The sequence below is a fragment of the Desmodus rotundus genome, chromosome 3 (genome assembly GCF_022682495.2).
Source record: "Desmodus rotundus isolate HL8 chromosome 3, HLdesRot8A.1, whole genome shotgun sequence".
Taxonomy (NCBI): Eukaryota; Metazoa; Chordata; class Mammalia; order Chiroptera; family Phyllostomidae; genus Desmodus; species Desmodus rotundus.
In genome coordinates, this window is record NC_071389.1 from 181,975,203 (window position 1) to 181,999,104 (window position 23,902).

The window sequence follows — 23,902 nt, forward strand, 5'->3', positions numbered from 1 at the left end:
TTTTCTATCCCTTTACTTTCAGTCTATATGTGTCTTTCGATCTGAAGTGGGGTCTCTTATAAGTAGCACATGTATAGTCTTGTTTTCTCACCCATTCAGCCACCCTGTGTCTTGATTGGAGCATTTAATCCATTTATATTTTAAGTGATTGACAGGTATGTAGTTAATGTCATTTTATTATTCATATTTATCTTCCTTTCCCTCCCCTTTTTCTTATAAAATTCGGTGGTGATAAACTCCTTTAGATTTTTCTTATCTAGGAAGCTCTTTCTCTCTCCCTCAATTTTAACTGATACTCTTCCTGGGTGGAGCAGTCTTGGTTCTAGGTCCTTACTCTTTAAGTATTTTCTGCCAATCCCTCTGGCCTAAAAAATTTGTTGAGAAATCAGTTGACAGTCTCATGGGAGCTCCCTTATATATAACTAACTGTCTTTCTCTTGCTGCTTTTAAGACTTTGTCTTTAACCTTTGCCATTTTAATATGATGTTTCCTGGTGTGGAGCTCTTTGTGTTCCGCTTGTTTAAGACTCTCTCTGCTTCCAGGACAAGTATGTCTATTTCCTTCCCCAGGGTAGGGAAGTTTTTAGTAATTAGTTTTTCAAATAGGTTTCTATGTTCTTTTTTTATGCTTACTATCTCTTTGTTGAAGTGCTCACTAAGTTCCTTGAGCATCCTTATAACCAGTGATTTGAACTCTGTTGTCTGGTAGACTGCCTGCCTCATTTCATTTAGTTCTTTCTCTGGAGCTATCTCCTCTTTCATTTAGGAAATGTTTCAGTGCTTCCCTATTTTGGCTGCCTCTTTGTGTTTGTCTCTATGTATTAGGTAGAGTTGCTACATCTCCCAGTCTTGGCAGGGTGGCCTTATGAAGTAGGTGTCCTGTGAGGCCCAATAGCACAGTCACCCTGATCACCTGAGCTAGATGCTCCAGGAGCGTCCCTCGTGTGGGTTGTGTGTGCCCTCCTGCTGTAGTTGAGCCTTGATTGCTGTTGGCACGTCAATGGGTGAAACTGACCCTTAGGCTGACTGGCTGTGAGTACTGGGTATGACCACAACTTACAAGCTGCTCTGTGGCGGCTGACCCCGGAGAGTGGGATTCACCCCATAGGGTCTGTGTACTGCCGAGTTATCTCTTATGGAGCTAATTGGGTGGTGTTCTGTTGTGGTCTGAATCCAGCCACTGGGCATATTGGTCCCAGGGCCTCTGCAGACTCCAGTGCAAGCCAATGTCAGACACTGACTATGACCAGCCCAGGACTACCTGTTAGTAGCTACAAAGTGATCTGCAGTTGGTAGTTGCCTGGGCTGGGCCTGGATGTATGTAGGAGACGCCACACTGTGATTCAAGGCTAGCTGCCACCAGTACTAGGCCATGAGTAGGTCACCAAAAGGCCCAAGGCACCCCAAGACATGCCACTACCTGCCAGCTGGCTGCCTATAAGACTCAGCCATGGAAAGAACCTTGGCCAGTATGAGTATGAGAGTTGGGTAAGGCAGGGCATCAGGAAACCACCAGGATGCAGTGAATGGTGTTCACTAGGTTAATCTTTGGTGCTAGTGCTGAGCCTTAGACCACAGCAAAAGTCTCAGGTATACCAAGGCCAGCTGCTACCCATGTGGGGCCTGCAGACCCTTGCAGTAGATGGGATCTTAGGGAATCATCAGGAAAAAGGTGGTAGAATTCACCAGGCTAAAGCATAATCAGGTTTGGTCACGCAGGAAATGGTTCAACATAGAGAAAAGGGAAGCTGTTCCTCTATCCCTTGCCCTGAATCCATACATCTCAGTTGCTCCCTGTGTGTCTCTGACATCCTCTCTTCCCCCCTCCACCCCAGCTCCCCAGCCACCACCACCGTCCCAGCCCCCAGCCAACTTGACCAGAATTCCTCAAAAGTTATTTAAGAACAACTGCAATGTGGGCCCAAGCTGGTCTACAGAGGAAAGAGCCTGGGGCCATGCATGAGTTGGGTGAGGCAGGGTCTCAGGTAGTCGTCAGTGGGGCTAGTGGAGTTCACCAGGCTAATGCAGGTTCAGATTTGTCCGTGTCGGGGAAGGTTCAACAAAGAAGAAACGGTGCCTGTCAGCTGTGCTGGAGGAGTACTCAACACAGGGACAATGGTGGATGTCCCTCCAACCCTCACCCAGCAGCCACACAGCTCAGTTTCACCCTGTGTGTCTCTGACGCCCACCTGAGCCACTGTCCCAACACCAGAGAGCAATGTGAGTGCCTGTGAGCAGAGTTTATGTGCAGGCCCTTTAAGAGGACACCTGAGTTTCCAGCAGGCTTCTATCTTACCTGGACTGACTGACAGAATTCCTGCTGATTTTCACTGCCAGATATTATGTGAGCTCATCTTAGCAAAAATTAAGTTTAAATTTTTAAAAATTATAAATTTTAAGAAAACTAGGGCTTTTGTGTCTATCATACTGATAAATATTATTTCTTTCATGAGAAACCAACAAGCACAAAAGTAGACACAATTAAATAGCAACACCTACCTGTTTATCTCCCAGCAGGTCAGGCTCCCCTTTGCTAGAACTAGAGCTGACATCATCTTCATCAGAACTGTTGACGACTTCCTCCTCGTCCGAAGGAAGGTCTCCAAGACCAAGGTCCAGATCATTGTATCCCTCCTGGGATGCTCCAGAACTGCTTCAACAGAAAGTGTAGTAATAGTTACCTTTAAAAACAAGGAGTATTACCAAAAAACAAACAAAATCAACCATCTTATCCATGTGATGTAAGCAAGGTACATTTAAGGGACTCAGGGGGATAGAAACAGCCAGATCAATCAAACTTCCCCTTCCCTTCCCCAACTCAGCTGTCAAAACACATATTCATTTTCATTTTAAAATAATGACTTTGAAAACCATGTATTTTCTGGATCAGAAGGTGGGTGAGAAGCAAGTTTCCCAGGTGCCCCCATCCAATGATTCAATATATCCTTACTCTAGAAGATGAGGTCTCTATTAGTACAAACCAAGAAGCCTCATAGGACATGGGCTGGGTTACCACAAAAGGAACATTAAAATAGGTGCTGCTTCATTGGGTCTCTTTGTTTTGTTTAGCTAGTAAACTTACAAGGATTGGGAGGTAATGATGGCTATTCCAATCAACAATGCACGTGCTAATGTGATATGTGCCCACCTCCCTGATTATAACCAATTTCCTTTTTTATAACCACATCTTAAGACATGGGGAGGAAAGAGGATGTTAACAAATTCTCAGGCTCGGCTCCAGGTCTGCTGATTCAGAAACTCTAGTGGCGCAGGGCCCCTAGGCGATACATGCCCAAGTGTGAAGCCACTGTACCAGGCCATTTACCAATTCTTCCTCACCAGCCTGACATCATCATTTCACACTTAGTATTCAGAGAGATCTCTTGAATCTAAAAGCCATTGTTGCAATCCAATCAGTGGGGGGAATTCCATAGCAAAGTTCCCCAGGAAGATGACAGAAATAATACTTTCTAGCTTTGGTTGTAAGACTCAGGAACAAACTGCCCGGGAGAACTGCTTTCCTGTCTGTAAAAATATCTACAGAACAGAAGTTAGTTAAAAATCCACAAAGTCATCAGGGGAAGCACTCAGGCAAAATAAAGAGAGTTGCATTTCACTCTGGCAGGCAACTTAGCAAGTCATGGGCAGGTCACTCAATGGCCAAGGATCCCACAAATTACGGAAATTGCTAACGGGAATCTTAAAAGCTTAAGATAAACTATTCTGCCAGTTCCTGTAGGACACAGACTTGCCTCAGATGCCATTCCTGGAGCCCAACTGTTAAACAAACCAGTTGGATAAAGGCAGAATGCCAAAAAAAAAAAAAAAAAAATCACTTCCCCTGCCAAAGACGGGGTTTCCTATTACTCAGTGCCTGGAGGGCCATGTGGAATCATATCAGCTTCAATTAGGTGGGTGCACACCTTATCATATTCCCCATGACATGAAGGAGACTCATTCCCCAGGGAGTGGTAGGGATGAAAAATAGATGATTTCCTGCCTCTGGGTGCCCAGAGATGAGCCCACCACAGCTGGGTAATTAGTTGATTTAGATTAACAAGAGTAAATGAGAGTTAGCAGATCTACAGCCTGCAGGATCCACTGATGTAAATAGAGGAAACACAGACCTTTACTCGTTTTTACCTTAACTGTTGGTCCCTTACTAAGTCTCTAAAACCCTGTTACTCAGAACATGTTCAATCTACGAGCAGCTTCAGCATCACCAGGGAGCTTCTCAGAAGTATAAAACCTCAGGTCCAGCCGCACCCCACTGAGTCAGAAGCTGGCTGCAACAAAACCCTAGTAATTTGGGTTTTCTGGATCAGCCTATCCGTGCATTCTTTTGGACTCAACAATATAAAAATTTCAAATAATCAGTTATAGAGCTGTGGCACCTTTGAGGAAATTACATTTATTTTGTCTAAAAGGGGAGCTGAGAGGTTTTTCTTAACATTTGGAAAGCTATTATTACCAAGAGTAACCATTAGGGATATAAAATGTTTACAAAAGTTAATGTTTAAGAACAAGGGAAAAAAGCTTTAAATATTACAATGACGTAGATCAAAACATGCTGCCATAAAACATTCGGAGATTTTAGTTCTGAAAATTGCTTTCCTACCCTGACCACCCCTCCACAACCCCAATTAATTTTCCTGACTCTGAATCATATCTGATCCTATTTGACCGCCCCTGGTGGTAAATTTAAAGTATACACTCTTTGTCCAACATCTTCTCGAGGTAGCAGTGGTAGCAGCTGCTCTTTGAGCTTCACCATGCTGGAAAGTCAGCCAAAAAAAGACAAAGACCCCGTGAAGGAATCTGGGGGCAAGGCCAAATGTAAGAAGTGGTCCAAAGGCAAAGCTCAGGACAAGCTCAATAACCTAGTCTTGCTTGAGAAAGCACCATATGACAAACCCTGTAATGAAGTTCCCAACTACAGGCTTATAACCCCAGCTGTTGTCTCAGAGAGACGGAAGATCTGCAGCTTCTTGGCCAGGGCAGCCCTTTGGGCGCTCCTTATTTAGTAAGTAAAGGACTTATTAAACTAGTTTCAAAGCACAGAACTGAAGTAATGTACACCAGAAACACTGAAGGTGGGGTTGCCCCAGCTGTGGCTGAAGATGCATGAACAACAAACCCCCTACCTGTACATTCTGCAAACTAACACTTCATTAAATCAAAAATGTACACTCCTAAGGACAAGGAAACTGTTCTCAGTTGAATCGCCAGCATACTGACTGACACGTAAGTTTTTACTGATTAAACAAAAATGATGTTAGAAGGCAATGACCCGTCCAGGAACATTTAGACGGTATGCATTTATGGTAGTGGAGATCATAAAGAAGTATTTGATGGGAATACTGAAAAGAGTATATGGCTTACAGGAGAAGAGGCATCCTAAGCAGCACAATCAATGATGTGGAAGTGAGAATGCTTGTATTCAGAACACAAAAAGAACATTCTGGATGCATCAGGAGATTCCTATCAGTAATTAATGGAAACGAGCTTGGAGAAGATGACAGGCGCCAGGCTGTCAAGGGGCATGAAAAATAGCTGAAGAGTTTATATGCATCCTATAAGCCTTTAACAGGGAGACTCAAATTTTCCAGTAGATCTCCAGGCTGGATGGCACTACCATACTTCTTTCTTATTAGAGCTGTAGGGAAGAGAATGGCACCTCTTCTGTCAAACTTTGTAAGCACAGCCGCTGCCCAACGCCTCCATCTACCAGGGAAAAGGACATTCCCATTAGCATCAGTGAGAGCCCCTTGATGATCTCATAGCTTAAGTCAAAGTTAAAGGAGCTTCCCACACACCTGAATGGTAAACAGTAGAGACAATTTATGATTTCTGAAGCTTTGGGGAGAAGATTAATCTTGAACTAACTGGGGGTGGGCACAGTGACAGGAGAAGTGGAAGGAGATCTAGAAGGTAATTTCAACAGCGCAGGCAGCCCGAACCAGGGTGGCTACATGAGGAGTCGAGAGGGAGGGCTGAATGGAAGAAGAGGTATCATCAGGGCTAGGGTAAAGAGACGAGGAAAAACTCTAGTCTTCCATCGAGGTTTCATGAACAGTCACCAGCAAAATGGGAGTGACAGCAACTGAAACAGAAATATGTTAACAAAAGTCTTATTTTAAAGGAATGATAATGAGTTTAGCAGCAAAATCAGGAAAGATGGCATTTGTATCCACATTTACATGTTCATCTCTACATGATTAAACAGAGAAAAACTGTTGATTAACCTACATTTCCCCATATTGTAAACAGCTTTCAAATCCACCTAGACAATTTTAGATTTCTAATAATGAAATGCGGATTCTTTACCAATGACAGTCACTGAGTTCGAGGCTCTTCCATTCCTTCTCTTTCCTTCTCACTGTAGGAAGATAACGTCCTACCACTGTCTGCGCTGGGGTTAAAGAAACAGGACACAGTGTTTCCTCCACACCTTCCTGTGCAGTTATATCATAATTTGAAAATCGAAGTAAAAGGAAAGCAAGCTGCAACAACAACCAACAGCGTCAGGACCACTTCCCCAGGCCACCATTTCCATACCAGATTTGATTCTACAGTAAGTTCTCCTTCTAGAAAATAATTTTGTTCAAGTACACTGGAATAAAAATGGAGGAATGTAAAGCCTAGAAATAAATTCCCTCTGATTAGGGAACTGTCCCTTCAATTCCACATGGCAAGGGTCTATATATTTGGAGCGATAATTATTTAATGCCATCACTTTTTTAAAAAAATTACTTATTTTTATGTTGTTTCTTATATGTACAGAACATCCTCCACTGGGGGTATATCAAATTAGTCTTTCAGGTAAGATGTCACATCAAGGATAATTTCTCTTTTAGAAGGAAATGTCTTTTTTAAAAGTGTTTATTCAATCCATGTGCCCTAAGAGTTTTCGGAAACATAAAACCAGCACAATGCCAAGCCAGATATCACTACCAAAAACACCCTCGTGAAGTCCATTAAATTAACAATTCCAGCAAGTATGAGGGGAGAAGAATAAGGATGGCAGAGAAAGGAAGAGGAGAAGCAGCATTAACTGAAGAATGCTTTTAAATCACTGAATCCTGGTCTCTGCCGTTGACAAATCTGAGCCCCATAACAAAGAGTGTAGTGTGTAATTCTTCCCAAACTTAAAGAAAGAAGTTCATCCCACCACCCTCGCCTTCAGGAGTTTCTCCCTCACTGCCAAATCACAACATGCAAATATGAACTGCTATGATCTTTCTCTTCCTCTGCTTTCTACTCCTGGCCCGAACTGAACAGAACCAATTTGTCCTCAGGATGTTGTGATACTTCTTCTGCAAATGCTGCTCATTATGACTTGCTGATTGTGTTTCCTTTGGCTGCTTTCATATGTATCACATTTGAGTGGAAAAAAATACGACTAAGAACTTCAAGGATGAACATTACATGGAAAAATTGAAAAACAAAGTTACCATTATATACAATAATATGCCAACTATATAAAATTGTTTCACAATTTGCACCAGAAAAATGTTTCTATTTAGTTTCACAAAAAACTTTTTACTGTTACTTTATTTCCCTAATGGAATCACACATTCCAGAGTCATGTGTGAGTAATATCTCATGGGGGGGCGTGGTTTGAGAGAGAGGGACATGGATTTTGTGTTCCACTTATTTATGCATTTACTGGTTGATTCTTGTATGCACTCTGACAGGGGATCGAACCCATGACCTTGGTGTAATGGGACGGCACTCTAACCAACTGATATACCTGGCCAGGGCTCTCACCGTGGTTTTAATTTGCATTTCTGCCTTATAAACCAACAATTCCACTTCTGGGTATTTATCCAAAGAAACCCAAAACACTAATTGAAAAGAATATACATGCACCCCTATGTTCATTGCAGTGTTATTTACAATGGCCAAGATATGGAAGCCACCCGAGTGTCCATCAACAGACAAGTGGATTAAAAATCTGTGGTATATATACATATATAAATAATATTACTCAGCCATAAAAAAGAATGAAGTCTTACCATTTGCAACAGAATGGATGAGCCTAGCAGGTATTATGATCAGTGAAATAAATCAGTCAGAGAAAGACAAATACCATAGGATTTTACTTATATGTGGAATCTAAAGAATAAAAATAAGCAAAATGGAAACAAACTCACAGAGATCAGACTAGTGGTTGCCAGAGGTGAGGGGGGTTGGGAAACTGAATAAGAGAGGTAAAGGGATTAAGAAGAACAAATTGGTAGTTACAAAATAATCATGAGGGTGTAAAGTACACTGTAGGGAATATAGTAAATAATATTGCAATAACTATGTAGGATGCCAGGTGGTACTGGAAATATCAAGGGGAACACTTTGGAAGTATGTGATTGTCTAACCACTATGCTGCACACCTGAAGCCAATACAAAATCGTATTAGAAAAAAGAAATGCAGACAAAAAACTTTTGTTAATACAAATAGAAAAGCATTCCAGGAGGCTTAGAATCACCTCCAAATAAAATATAGGTTCCCAAGTCAGTTTTGTCATTGTAGCAAAGCTGTTGAAAAATTTTTTTAAAAAGTCAAATGAAGTTAGGGTTGACCCAACATCGTTTCTTCCCTTTGCCTCCTCGTTATGTAATGTGTAACTCAGTAGTGTCACACCAAATAAAGGCCACCAGGAACAATGACGTTGGGATGACTACACATTTAGACAAACACACATGTGCACAAATTTACACAAACACACATATACACAAGAATACATATATTTTCATATATATAAAACTGCTATACCACTTATTTCAATCAATATTTATTGAGGGCTTATTATCTATCATATATTATTTTAGGCACTAGGTGAAGATCATTAATAGAATGAGTTATAGATAATGTTCAAACTGTAAATTGTATTGGTTGCTTCTCTTTTTAGCTGCTGCATAAAACTTTCCTAAACTGATAAAGTCAGAAAAGGTTGAAATAACTATAGTAATTAGGACAAAGGCAGGGACTATTTTCTAAAAAGAGAACTAAAAGTTAAGAGTATGTTAAATGTTAAAAACAGTGCAAAGATACTCAGGGCTACCGACCCAGAAAAATAAGTACCCCACAAAGGCTGGGGCAGTCAGAGAGACCTGAGGTACGAGCACTTGAGAGAGCAGACCCCAACAAATGAAAGCTGGAACAAAGGCATCCTAAGTGGGAGAAATGATGTGAGCAACGGCTTGCCAGTGATGTGGGGGGTGATCTGGTTGGGGACATTTCTACGTGATGAGAAGTTAGGAGAGTCCGCCAAGGAAGAGAGGTCCCTACGAACATAGCTGGCAAGCAGCCAAGGCAGAAGAGGCGACCTGCATCCATGATGGGATTTGGGATACAAACCCAACCCCTCCCCCTGGTTCTTACACAAGAATAAGGGAGCAGGGGGAGCAGAGCCAGGGCGGTGAGACTGGCTGCTGAGTGAGTAAAAATAAACAGCTCCCCCTTTGACGAACTTCTCCAACAGGCTGATCACGTGCTTTTGTGTCAGTTATACATGCCATAGTGCTTCTGCTAATGTCTTTTCGTCATAATCCTAACAGCCACTGAACGAGTGGTGAAACTTTTGGAAAATATGACCATTCCCTCTGTCCATGCTATGCTCTTGATTGTGACTCAGCGGGAAACCGCTACGGTATAAGGCCTAACACTGTGTTCTGCCTTGACATCTGGGGAAAACCAAGAATTCCCCAAATGGGCTAACTGTAAGTTGCCATTCCTAGTCTGGCCCCCTCAGGTAAGGTCCCCTAGCCAAACATCCTTCTTTATCACAGAAGGTTCTGACTTAGCCCTGAGTAGAGGATTATAGTTCCTTGCCAAAGGGTGGAATTATTCAAACTAGCTAATCACATCCTCCCCCAGGAACCAGAGGGCACCCTACCCTCCTGAAACTACAAAGCCTGCCTCCCACAGTGCCTGGTGGTTCAATTTATTCCCAAATGCAACATCAGTGTGGCCCCATGGGGCGTGCCATGTCCTTGTCCCCTGGAGTGTGAGTACAGGGTAGGGTAAAAGTAGGTTTACAGTTCTAAGTGTGTTAAGAGTTTAGTCTTGTATTATTAAAAGTAGATTTACACTTGTTCATAGGGAAACTAATACAATAATCAATAAATAATAATACAAGAATAAACTCTTTCGCATACTTAACAATGACGAATCTACTGATAACCTGCTGCCAAGCTCATCGGTCCAGTGTCACGGGTTTGGCCAGCCCCACAATCCTAGGGCAGGAATCCCTTCCTCAAAAACAGTGTGAATAGGAGGTAATTTAAACTGCCATTACATAAGGTGCCATTTCTGGGATCCTTAAGTACAAAGCAGGGGCACTGGTGAGAAATTATACTGAAAGGTATACAAAGTTAGCTTGATGTAGAGATTCTGCCATGAAAAACTCAAGCAATTTTGAAGTTAAAGGTATTAATGTTATGGGCTACAGAAATACGACATATTCCAGGTTACATTAAAAACAGACCCCACTATAATAAAATAGTGGGGAATTACAAGGAAACCAGTGGTTAAACTTAAAGGACATCTGCTTTCAGTCCAGATCTTACTTTATCCAAGCTTACTTGAGTGTTCCCACTCTCTAACAGGAACCACGAGCTGTAACTGGGATCCCCCACTGCCGTGGGGAAAGGACAGTAAGCTTCTTGGGGGCCCCTAAGGAGCCAGAGAGGGGGAGGTTAAATTGTTGCTCATGAATCAATCAGTCCACTTCCTTATTTAAAACTATATATAAAAAATTCTTACTTATGTCTCGTCCTCAGGTACTATCCACAAAAGAACCAACTGTGGATCACTGACAACCCCTAAAATCCGTATGGTACCTATTTCTTTCTCTGGGGACAAAGGTCCATTTTTTCATGACTGAGAGGTTGTTGAGGGCACCAGGAGAGGGCATAGGTTTCTTTCACTGTTCTTTTCTTTTTTTTTTTTTTAAGATTTTATTTATTTAGAGAGAGGGAAAGGGAGGGAGGAAGAAAGGGAGAGAAACATCAATGTGTTGTTGCCTCTCGTGCGCCCCCCTACTAGGGACCTGGCCAGCAACCCAGGCATGCGCCCTAGACTGGGAATTGAACTGGTGACCTTGTGCTTCACAGTCTGGCACTCAATCCACTGAGCAACGCCAGCCAGGGCCTTTCACCACTCTTAATCCCATGCATCAGCCTGTCTTTCCACAAGTTACACTGCTCAGTAGCTCTGCGTTTATTTTTAGCTTACTTAACTGGGAATCCAAGAAAAATCATAACATTGCTGTCAAACTTGGGTAACATCTTCAAAAGCTAGACTCAGGGAAAATGGGAGGAAAGTGAAAATAAACATGCATGCAAGGAGTGAGATAAACAGATTCACTTTGGACAGGGTCACAAACATTTCATCAAGTTTCACATATATCTAGGCAAAGAAAATGCAGCAGAGGAGAGAAGAAAATAGCAATGGCTTCAGCCTAAGACAAACTCACATTTAAATCTAGGGTCCACCACTCACCTGGCTGTGTGTGACTGGAGAGGCTCTTTAATTTTATATTTCCCTAAACTGTAAAGTTGAGAAAAATCACAGGCTATGAGGTTAAATGAGACCATGTGAACATGCCTGGTGTACGGAATAGACAGGAAATAAAGACAAAATTTTAAAAAGCAGACATGCAAAGAGGGAGAACACCACAGCCCATTAAGTAAACAAATAGCAAGGGGAACTGGAAGTTCTTGTTCACACCTGGTAATGCCAGATGTTAATATGATGCCTGATCTCTCCACCTCTTGCATGAATGGATAAATGAATGGACTTTATCCTAATATCTTGCAAAAAATAGGATAGTATGTATAGGCAAAGCTAGCCTGCTTCCTCTTTTTTTTTAAGGCCTGTGAGCTAAGAAAGGGTTTTACATTTTTAAATGGTGAAAAAAAATCAAGAATATTTTGTGGCAACAGCAAATTACATAAAACTCAAATTTCAGTGTCCACAAATAAAGTTTGATTAGAGCCCAGCCACACACACTCATTTTGTACTGTCTGTGTCTGCCTTCGCACTATATCTGCAGATTTGAAAAGCTGCACCAGCGACCACTTGGCCTATAAAATCAAAACATTTATCATCTGACCCTTTATGGAAAGGGTTGCTGACCCCTAGGATAGTAGATTAGCCAGAAGAAGCAAAATTTTGCCTTGGAGCAAAATTTCCTGTGTTTGGATCTTATCTCCTAGTAGCTAAATGAAACTGAGTAAGCTCCTAAACTCACTGTGCCTGTTTCCTCACCCATAACATGGAGATAGTAACAGTGCCTACCTGACAGGGCTCGATGAGGACTAAATGAATTAATATAAATAACTCACTAACAACAATGGCTGGTACATAAAAAGCTCACACACTTATGGACACTTTCTTTCTCCTCATATATATACATGTATACATAAGTATATATGTTATGTGTATATCTATGTATTTAGAGTGTGATCTCTAACATTAAAAAATTACTCTAGACACTTGAGAGTCTAGACTTGTATGAAAAAATGACTTCAGAGGGAAACTTCTGCATTATCGGTCATGTGAAACAGCTCATCCCAGCACACACGTCTGAGTAAAGAATTCCTGCAATGAGTTCACGGGAGCCATGGTTTTGCAGCAGGTCACCCCTGGGCTTGTTTTCACGTTTAATTTCACTGCGTCTTTCGGCCAGCTTACTGCTTTTATGGCAACATCCCAAAGCTCAGATTAATCATAGTTTCATACATATCATGATAATGACTCCAATTTATAAAGAACTTCAGTCACCAAAACAAATGCTTGCTTCATCCCTCGTTGGTAAATAAGGATTATAATGATGACAACCTTAATGAGTGACACAAACTAAAAAGGCCTGTGACAGACATAAGAAGCATGTGTCACTTAAGCAATGAAGATGAACTTCACCCTGCAATGTAAAGCAAAGTACCTATTTTTCTTTTTAAATACAGGTTTTCATACTAGACTAAAGTGCAAAGAGGCCAGTTGACAGCACTTCAAAACACTGGTCTGCCACTAGCTAAAGGCACCAAAAAAAAAAAAAAAGGAGGAGAGGAGAGAAGTAGTGGGAGATTAAAATTCCAGAAAACAGTAAGAAGGGAGGGAAAGAGAAGAGGAGAGTAATAAGGAGCAGGCAGAAAGACAAAGCACCATCCAATCCCTCCATCCGAGATGCGGGCATGAGGTACCTTGTCCTTTGTGGTGCAGCAGGCTTTGTGTTCGGCACAGAGGTGACACACAAGAAGGAAGACTGTTCCTGCCCAGGGGGAAACAGTGCTGACAGCCTCTCCCTTTGTTGAGCGCCTCCCAGATAACAATGGCATCATAGGCACAGAGATTAACTAGCCCTAAACTTTCCATTTACTCTAAAACTTTCCATGCTAAAATACAAAGCAAACAAATAAAACCCCCCTAAAACCTTTTCTCTGAACTGGAAAGGAGATAATGAGGAAAAGGAGGGAGTGCTTTACTTTTCACTTTGTGCACATTTAAGTTCTATATAACTTTTATAATGTAAAACAGTTAATACAGAAAGAATTGAAAATTCCCATTCACCCTTCTCCAAGTTTACTAATCTCAATTATTTCAAGCATTCCCCATAAACACTTATTTTTTATTAATACTCTACTTGGGAAGAAAAGGTCAAAAGTGAGGGAAAGGAGAGGCTGGAAACTGCTGTTCCCATCTGGATTTCCTCCTAGGTGCAAAAAAAAAAAAATCACACCACGTTGGCATGTGGATTATGGCACTGACTTTCAATATACTTCCTGTAGACAGGCTATACATAAACACACTTCTAATCCTCTAGACTGTCTATCCCCATCTAGGTAAACCTGTAAGGTAAACCCAGGGAAGAATGACTATTGTTATCCTAACATCAGGTAAGTATACTGAAATAGAGCTGCTATAAACTCTAACACCTCGGTTCACATTCACAGATTTTACTTATGGAATCTACCTACGGGCATTGGCAAAAATATTTACTGTGGTCTAGATTTCAGTGAGCAGGCAGAGAAGACATTACTCTGTAGAGTACAGAAGAGCATACAAAAATACTTTGTGTCGTAACAATAAGAGGACTCAATAAGAAGTAATGACACTTAGTATTACTACCATCACGAGTCTATCTAATAAGACCACATTCAAGAAAATGACTAAGATCTCCTCCCAGCCTACTGTATGAAAGCATTAACAGTTACGTTGTAACCACTGGGTATAAAAACATACCTTAACTCATTTTACCATCAAAAAAAGCTCCCGAACCTACTAGAGCTAATGTTATTTCCTTATTTTTGCAGTCTTTCAATTTTGCCCTACAAAAAGATTTCATATATTTTAATGAGACCAAAACCCATTTCTGTAATCATCATAGAAAACTTTCACCCCTTCAGATCTTTATTTTACATTCTTCACTAAAGCCTCAGTGCCAATTTTCATTTTAAAAGTTTCTTTTACACTTCCCCAAATAATATGCTCAGCACACAATGTGCAATAAGTACCTGTTAACTAGAAATACTATTAATACATTAAGAGGAAAGATGTAATGTATTAAAGAGTTTTCACAGGTTATCTGTGCAAATCCATGGCATATCTTCCCTGGCTTCTGAACAGCTAAGACATGGGATATCAGTTGTACACTGAGAATACAAGATAAAGGTTTTCTCGAGTTAACATTTTTCTAAAAGATTTAACAACTTTTTCAGATAAGACTCTTACATCTATCTTTCCCATCTGGATTCTCACAAGTCTGTGTTCTTGGGGTTAATAACATGTTTTATTTGGAGACAACAAGCAAAAAGTATAAAATAATATAGTTTGGCAGACAGATAGATGTTCAAATCCTGAAATAATTATATGGATAATTCATCCTTTATGGGAAAAAACATTTTCTGTAGCTAACTCATTCTGATTATTTCCCCATATATATAAAAACTGCACCAGGCCCTTCCCCAGGCTTGTGACTTCATGACAGCCTCATACATTTTTGCTAATTCCAAAAGGTTCGTACAGCCTGCTCACATTTTTTTTCCTTTTAGTCTTACATGTAAGGCACAGGAATAGTTCTCTCATTAAAGAAGAGTCTTATAAAGCTTTAATTTCTTTTTTGTGTGATGCAACTGTCTGTGTTCTCTGAATAGCACATGAAGATATCTTAAGATCTGTACTACTTAGGAAACTTTTAAAAACCGTTTTTGATTGGCGTGCAAATTAGATCCCAGGGCTTCGTCCTGCAGGTTTGATAAGAGGACTACTGGAATGAGAGGAATGGAATGTTTCTTGCTTAGCTGGTCCGTAACCTGGAAGGAAAGCTCACTAAAGACAGGCACACGTGAGGCCTTTTAGCTGAACTTCTCTTCTCCAAGGGAGCTTTGTTTTAGCAAATAGCAGTAATTCTCCAAATCAGTGTAATTGCTTTCCAAAATTAACAGATGTTTCCTGTGCATTCCGTAAGCCTGGTCAGTGGGATGGATATTGGTTTACTCAAAATGCAGCTGGATTCTGAGCTCACACAAGTAAAAGCAATATATAACCTGATAACTGTTTACTCAGATGGGACCACCTGTTTTGTGCCAGGTATCTGCTGGGGCCAGTGAAACAAAGGCTTTATAATCTCTTACAATATTTATTCTTATATTTTTATAACTTGTTTCTTTTTTGATAAAATGATGGGTTAGAGCTGTGCACCAGGAGACCAAGGAAAGGGGTGCCTTGAACTGCTTGGGATAGAATCATTATAGTAAATGTTAGTTACTGCCTTTATTATATTAGAAACAGGATATGGCAGGCAATAGGCTATGGAAGGGACTGGCAACACAAGCATCCACAAATTCACTTCCTCATTCAGCCTTTCAATAAATACTTAACTAGGTGCCTACGACATGTCAGGCACTATTGTAGGCACTGGGGATAAAGGGAGGTAACAACATTAAGTGCCTCTCATTCATACAGGTTGTATTCGAGTATGGGAGACAGATGAGCAAATACATAAATAGACAAGGTACTGACAGGAATAGGAGTATAAGAAAGACAAATAAAATCGGGTAAGTGATAAGTAGATAGGTAGAGGAAGGGGTATTTTGTTACCTCTCCGACACTGGAAGGCAAGATTTCCATGAAAGATAACATTTGAGTTAGGCCTACAAGGACGAGAGATGATGTGTCTGGGAAAAAGGTGTGCCAGCGAGCGGAACAAGTCTTGGAGAGGGAATAGGGTGTTTAGTGATGTCAGTCAGTCAGTCTTACATAGGCGGATAAGACCATGAGATCAGAAAGGCCACTGGAACCAGGCAACGGAAGTCTTATACACTCAGCTACACAGTTTGAATTTTATTCTCTAGGGTGTTGGACACCAAATAATACTTAATTACAAGATATATCATGCTAAAACAAACAAACAAACAAGAATTCTCATTAGAAAAATGGGCAAAAAATAAACACAATCCTCCAAACCTTCACTTTTGAGGATATACAGATGGCAATTATGCACAAGAAAGATATTCAACATCATTAACCATCAAAGAAACGCAAATTACACCACAATGGGATGTTACTAAAACACCTACAGATGGGTACAATAAAAAGGTGACAAACACCAGCTGCTGAGGAGAATGTGGAGACACTGGACCACTCCATCACTCATTCATTGCTCGTGGGAAAGTAACATGGTAAAGCTGCTCTGAAAAAGTCTGGCAGCTTATAAAACTAAACACAATTACCACAAAACCACAATTGTATGTTTGGGCATTTATCCCATAGAAATGAAAATATATGTTCACACAAAAACCTGTACATGAATGTTCATTATAGCTTTATTTGTAAGAGTCCAATAGTGGAAATGACGCTTTAACGGGGTGTCCTTTAACTGGAATATTACAGCAGTATAAAGGAAAGGACTATTCATGCGTGCAACAACTTGGATAAATCTCAAGGGGATTATGCTAAAAGAAAAAAGGCAATCCCAAGGGATTATATACTGTATTATTCCATTATATACAACACTTTTTTAAATGACAAAAGTTTTGAAGTAGATTATTGGTTACCACGATTGGGGAGTGAGGTGGGTAAGAGGTGGGTAGGGTGAAAAATGGCAACAAAAAGGATCTTTGTAGTGATGGAGTTATTCACTATCTCGACGGTGACAATGATACACAAACCTGTATGTGTGATAAAATTAAATGAAACCAAATACACATTCACACTGAGTACAACTAAAACTGGGGAAATCTAAGATCAGCAGATTGTATCAATGTTAATATCCTGGTTTTGTTATTTTACTATGGTTTTATAAAATGTTACCATTAAGCGAAACTAGCTAAAGTGTACCTAGTTTTTCTCTGTACTATTTCTTACAACTGCATGTGAATCTAGAGTTATATCAATAACAATTTCAATTAAAAAATGATAAGCCAGATTGTAAATTCCTTGAGAACAGAACTGTCCTCGATTTCTCTGACTTCTGTCCTGACCAACTCTCTCTGAAGTCGCTGATTAGCTACCACGGAATAAAATCACTTGAAAATACCCCCTCGAGCAGTTAAAATGTCACTAGTTTACATGAGAACCAGACACCTTTGAAATCAACTGTCATCAGGTAAAACAGTCACGGAAAACTGGCAGATCCAGGCCATGGTATTTCAGCAGGCTCCTGTAACAAAAGCCTTCAGAGCAGTATCTCTCCACTGTCCTTCTTCATTCTCTGCTTTAGCATAAATCATGGGGAAGAGAAGAGGCAGGGAAACAAGTGAGGCAGGCTGCAAAACTTATATGTATCTACGCCTATAGACTAAAACCTGTAAGCATATACTTACATGCTTTTTGATACTAAAGTATCCTGAAAATGAAGCTAACTGTGTAGCTCTTTCTGGGTTGATTCTAATTTGGATTAACTTGGGAGTAAAAACTACAAATTCATTAAAAGTCTGAATTATAGGGTATTTTAAATGAAACACAGTTTGAGTACTTTCATGTACACATACCTACCTTTCACAGCCAAGTAAAGAGGTAAAACCAGACTTGCTTTAGAGCAGCCTGTTATAATTAACACTGTAATTATTTTACACACAATGTTAAAATGCCAAGCAGGGTATGCACAGAAGGAATTTAAATATTTTCTATAATATGATTTACAACATTTTTTTGTTTCAAATGAGACTAAGCAAGTTCACCTGAGCCTAGGCATGATGAATACAGATGCCAAATTAAAAAGTCACAAAGAGGCATTTCAATCAGTTTTACCTTGGAGGTAGATTCAGCAAGCCTCTTGATGGACAGGCTCAGTGACTGAGACCCACATCAGTGGCCACAGCAACAACTCTGGGAATTCCTCTCAACCTACAGCCCAACTAAATGTGCTCTCTACAGGTCTTTTCCAGGTCTTGCCCTCTCATAACTCAAAAGGCTCCAGAAATCCTACTTCCTCTAACCTTCAACTAGAGAGAATATATCACCTACCTCTTTGGGGAAAAAACCTTACTATTCATTTAAATCCATTTTTTTCATTAAGATAATAAGGCATTTATAAAGTAACATTTTATAATATGTTATAAAAGTTGTTTCAGCCTTAAAAAATTACTTACTTTGGGGGACCATAAATAGTAATTAACTATTAAACTATAGTGCTTTAAAGGTCAGAAAGTACTCGACAGAGAATGAAATGAGGAACAAGGAGGAATGAGATTAAAAAAAAACAACTCTCAAAATCAGTGGGGAAATATGAGACATGTATAATCCTTTCTGTGTCATTAATGTCCTTGTTAACTGCTAAATGACAGGAATCATTTTAACTTGCTTTGAATAATGGCCACCACTAACTTGACTAAATGCAAACATGGTGTGATTAGTTCAGTTTCCAACCACTGAAACATCTATTTCCTAACCGTTACAGCTTCCCAATTAATGAGCTCTTCTTGCATGGAAGATCTAGGGCCTCTGAAATGCTGAATAATGTCTATACATATCACCGCAGGTGTTCCTGTATTTTCCCCTCTAGATCTTAAACAAATTAGGGTCAGTAATATTTTGTCCCTTATGTATAAGATTAGAGACCTCAGCCAATATTAAACATAAAAAATAAAATAATGGCAAAACAAATGCCCTATGGCTCAGCATAAAATGAACATGTCCTGATTTAAAATCAATATCTCAGGATCGGAAAATGTGAGTATTAGCTGTGTGTCCTTGGGCAACTTACTTAACTTCATTAGTTCTTAGTTTCCTCATCTGAAAAATAAGATAATATCCATCCCATAGAATAGTAGAAACAAAATAACTCATGCAAGAGCTCCTAACTTAATGCTCGGCATGTCAGAAATGTTGAGTAAATAGTACACCTCTACTGTATATTAGTAAGATCAGACGTTTTTGGGGCTGAAAGTTCCTGCATAGTTTGAATACTCCCCTGCCCGAAATCACTGTTTTAAAAAATTGAGCCAGCCCTGAATGGTGTGGCTCAGCTGGTTGGGCATCGGCTTGCAAAGAGAAAGGTCACGCACGGGTTTGAGTCCTGTCAGGGCACATGCCTTGGTTGCTGGTTCGATCCCAGTCAGAGACTGTTGAAGAGGCAACTGACAGATGTTTCTGACATCAACGTTTCTCTTCCTCTCCTTTTCCCTCCCTTCCCCTCTCTCTAAAAATAAATAAAATCTAAAAAAAATTAAAAATCTAGTCATATAATCCTGTGTTCATGTACAGCTACGTGCAGCCCTCTTACCTGATAGGGGTAACAATATCTGTTATAACCAGAAAAAAGGGCAGTGGTGCAAGCAAACCTGAACCCTTTTGGAACAACTCAAGATCACTTGAGTTTTCTAAATCTTGCTGACCTTCTCCATAATGCGTCCACAACAGCCTTAGAAGAGGCAGTGTGGTATTCTGAAGCACCAAGTTGGAGCCTTGGTTTTGCAATTTCCCATCACTGTGGTGTGGGGAAAGTCAAGTATTGCTGGGCTTGGTTTCATCAGTGAATGAGGAGGCTGGACTGGATAATTGGTAATGACTCCCTTAGTTCTAAAATTTAAAGATTCTATCATTATGTTTAACCTAAATCCATTAAAAGACATACTTGAATTTCCAAAATTTTCTAACTATACAGAAGGTTCCTATTTAAGTTTCCTCACCCTGATTTTTGCTACCAAATAAATCAGACCTGGACTCATGAATGATCTCATTATTTATCCTTCCCTGCCCACTCCTAAGTCCTTCCCACAAACTAACAGGGCAGTAGAGAGAACTGTGTTTTAGTCTCATGTTTCTTCCTAACAGTGAAGCTCTGGAAAGAAAAGTTAAGAAGCGAAAAAGCTACTCATTGAAATGGAAATCACTGTTTTCTTGTGACTGCCCATACATCTAAAGACCAACTGAAAGATGGGGGGAAAAACCCCCCAACAAAACTGGTTACCAATTATTCTTTCTTTACACATTATATCTATCTTCCTAGACTTGAAATTAGTTGCCACACAATTCAAATCATAACTGCTTTTCAGATTAAGGAAAAAAAAGCTATCTTAAATTTATTAAAATACAAACATATTCTTTAATTCCTAATGTTTCAAACAATACTAACACATGCCAGAGTATATCAACTGTTACAAGTAAGTTACCAAGAAACTGACTTCAAAAAAACATATGATCTAAGTAAAATAAAGTTTTCAGTGGAATCCACAGGAGCTAAAAGAACAAGCAGTTACACCATTTCAAACATAAAAAGGCTAAATGTGTTTGTTTTCCTTTTTATTTTTATCTGAACATTCAGCAGAAACTAACTTTCTTTGTTCAGTGTTTATTATTTCACCTTTCCTGAATCAGAAACCAAAATACTTTGATAAATGGGAGAGTTTGGTAAACAGACCCTCGAACAGTAGAGACCAGAACCACTAATACAGTTGTATTTCCATCTTTGTCCATTTTTCCTGAAGTCACTATCTCCATAATTCAACTTACTTATGTCGAAAAGGGTATGATAACATCAAACACAACCTTACTCCAATTCACTATGTATACGGAACTAAAACGGATACATGCAAACCACAAGGACTGAGAAATCTGAAAGACGACTGCAGAAGACAGCTATTCTTCCTGGAAATACTATCATAATACTTGACTGCACTGATAGTCTATTTGGCCAGCCCAATTTTTATAGCTCCAATGACAGATTACCTCTGCCTGATGTCAAAACTACTTGCAAAATCTTCTGTTGCTCTCCAGAGATCCGTGAACACAAACAATTACCAGACCCAGACTAAGCCACCAAAGTAGATTTTCCATACCACCCAGAAGAATACTAGACAATTCTGTTCTTGAACTTAACTTTTAATCTCATCATTTAATAAAAAGTTCAACACTTCTCTGCAGCTTCCCACACCCAAAGTGCTACAATTCAAGCTGCTCTTTGTTCCTGATACAGTTTTAATAAATATGCTCATATAAACATGCCTACTTTTTAAAATAAAGGGCTTTCCTGAAATACCAAATTAATATATGCAATGCCAGGAACAGATGACACATTTACAAGAAATGTCTGCCAAATAAATAAATAAAATGTCTGCAAGAACATGGAAAGCTTACAGAATTAATATACAAGCACAGGCATTTCTCTGGATACCTGAAACAAGAACATACTCATCCCCGTAGGTACAAACACAAGCCTGCATCTGGAATTCCACCGAACCACCTGGAGAACTGGTGAGTCGAGGTTCATCTTCTACACTTCTTCATCCTGTTCCCTTTCCCCTTAACATTCTCCTCAACATACCAAACGTTTCCTCTTTGAATGCATTTAAGAATCATAAAAACTATTTACTTAATTTTATTGCTCTGTTTTAATCTTGCCACGGTCTCATTCTCTATTACTTTCCATTGTATTTTTCATATATTAGAAGCTAAATATGTTCTTGCGGGCTGGCTGGGAACCTAACTCCTACTCACAGTTATTGCTACTTCAAAAATGCATTGAGTTCCAAACATTCTACTTATATATTCACAGATCAATGGATTATCTGATTATCTCCACCTATTGGGTCCTTATAGGAATTAAATATGCTTAGGGAAAGAATGAGGTCCCCTCACATCTGCTATTTCTCAAAAGGTTCATACTGGGAATATTTCTCTAAGAAATAAGTTAAAAACTCATATTAGAAAGCAATATCTGCCTCACCGACATAATTAGTTATAATTTTATGAAGACTTGGCTAAATTATAAAATGTTTAGACTTTTAATATTCAAAAATTGAATAAAAACCCAGCAATGGGAAATCAATTATTTCTAAAAATAATGCCACCTTTCCCCCTTAAAATGTGCAAAATAACAGCTATCTCAAAATAATATAGTTTTCCTAAGCAAGACAGGATGTGTGTCTGTGTATAATGTGTGTGTACACACAATCACAATGTAGAATATTTGTTCTTTCATCTCTGACTAAAAGTACACCTCCGGAAGTATACAGTTACACTCTAGCACATTAAGGCTGATGTATCTGATAAAATATCACTTATATATTTTGGGAGGAAGTAAGACCAAACCAATAGAGCTGGACAAAATACCGCAATTTAACTAATTACTAATACTTATCTAAAAGGAAAAAAGAAAAGCTTTATTGCCAAGAAATAAAATCGAATGCTTCTAACCAAAGTTTAAAATGTAGGGTAAGTATATAAACATATTTGCCAAAACTGTGTGGCTATGATGATTCCAGCACAATAAACAAAATTAAAGAGTCATACAAGTTTTTGATATTTCCTGAGCCGAAGCTGAAAATAACTCACAGGAAAGGGCTGCTATTAAGATATATGAGTCCCAACCCCCTGTGCATAATCTTAACTGCGCATAATCTTATCCGTGCTATGACAAGACAGAAAGGTTCAGTAGGGCTATTAATTTACCCTTTAATCATTATTAACATTCAACAATACCACCAGATGGTAGATGCAACCCAAGAGAGCTATCTTCTAGACCAGGACTAATGATTTATAACACAAATGCCGTAATGGGATTTGAGACGACTTGTAATGCCATTTGGCAGCTCTTTAAACCCAGTCCTGTGTTTAAAATGGTGGAAGAAACAAACAAAAAACAGTACTTTCCTTTATCAGAGATGAGGGCATACTAATTTATTAAAAACTAATGATTTTGAAGTTTGTTTTAGTTTGAATTCTGGCGCTTGAGGAAAACCAAAAGATAAATTCGAACCTTTAGAGATGGAGACTTCTGGGCAAAGTTTCAAGGGACAGCAATTCACATTTGCTGACTCTACTTCCTCTCTGCTCAGTCCTCCTCAGTTTGCAGTCTGGTTTCTTTGCCCACAGCACCAAAGAAGTTGCTTTTATCAAGGTTGCAAAATGACCTCCAAATGTCAAATCAAATCATGTCCATTTTATAAGCCTTGAGTCAAGTGTCACCACCTCTGTGAAGTCATCTTTTGGGGTACAACTCAGAGGATGCTTGGATTAATAAAACCATGTCGCGCTATAATTGTCTGCCGCCTCACTGAACAGAAGCTCCTTGGGGGTAGGCAACCCCTTTGACCTTTGAATACACCCTGCTTGACATATGGTCAGTATCTAGAATAAATACATTGAGGACTTGCGGGGTTACCTAGGAAGACCCAATCACCATACGTTTTCTCTGAAGTGCTTACAAACAGTAAGAACAAACAAAAACAACAGAGGAAAAACTTGGAATGTTTCCAGGGAAAATTTTTCTTGGTTACAGAATCAAGAAATCTGGTACAACTTCAAGAGGGAAATCCCAACATTTGGACACTACTGTATTTCTGATTTGCCCATAACTCTTTAATAAAGGCCCTTAGTGTTGAAACTTCCTTATGAAAATGACCCTTTTTAAATAATAGTAGGAACTGAGCACTCATCACCTGCACGCAGTGAGAGAAAA

General features: G+C 39.6%; 1 protein-coding gene across 4 annotated transcripts in view; it reads right to left on the bottom strand.

Annotated features, from left to right (window-relative positions):
- Positions 1–23,902, bottom strand: part of FGD6 (FYVE, RhoGEF and PH domain containing 6) — a 106,777-nt gene that overhangs the window by 68,387 nt on the left and 14,488 nt on the right. For 2 of the 4 annotated variants that reach the window (XM_024579067.4, XM_045187205.3), the window contains exon 3: positions 2,499–2,649. In XM_024579067.4, the coding sequence (XP_024434835.2) occupies positions 2,499–2,649 (151 nt within the window). Of the gene's footprint in view, positions 1–2,498; positions 2,653–23,902 lie in introns of all 4 variants that reach the window. The other 2 variants (XM_045187206.3, XM_045187204.3) reach the window with 1 other exon arrangement.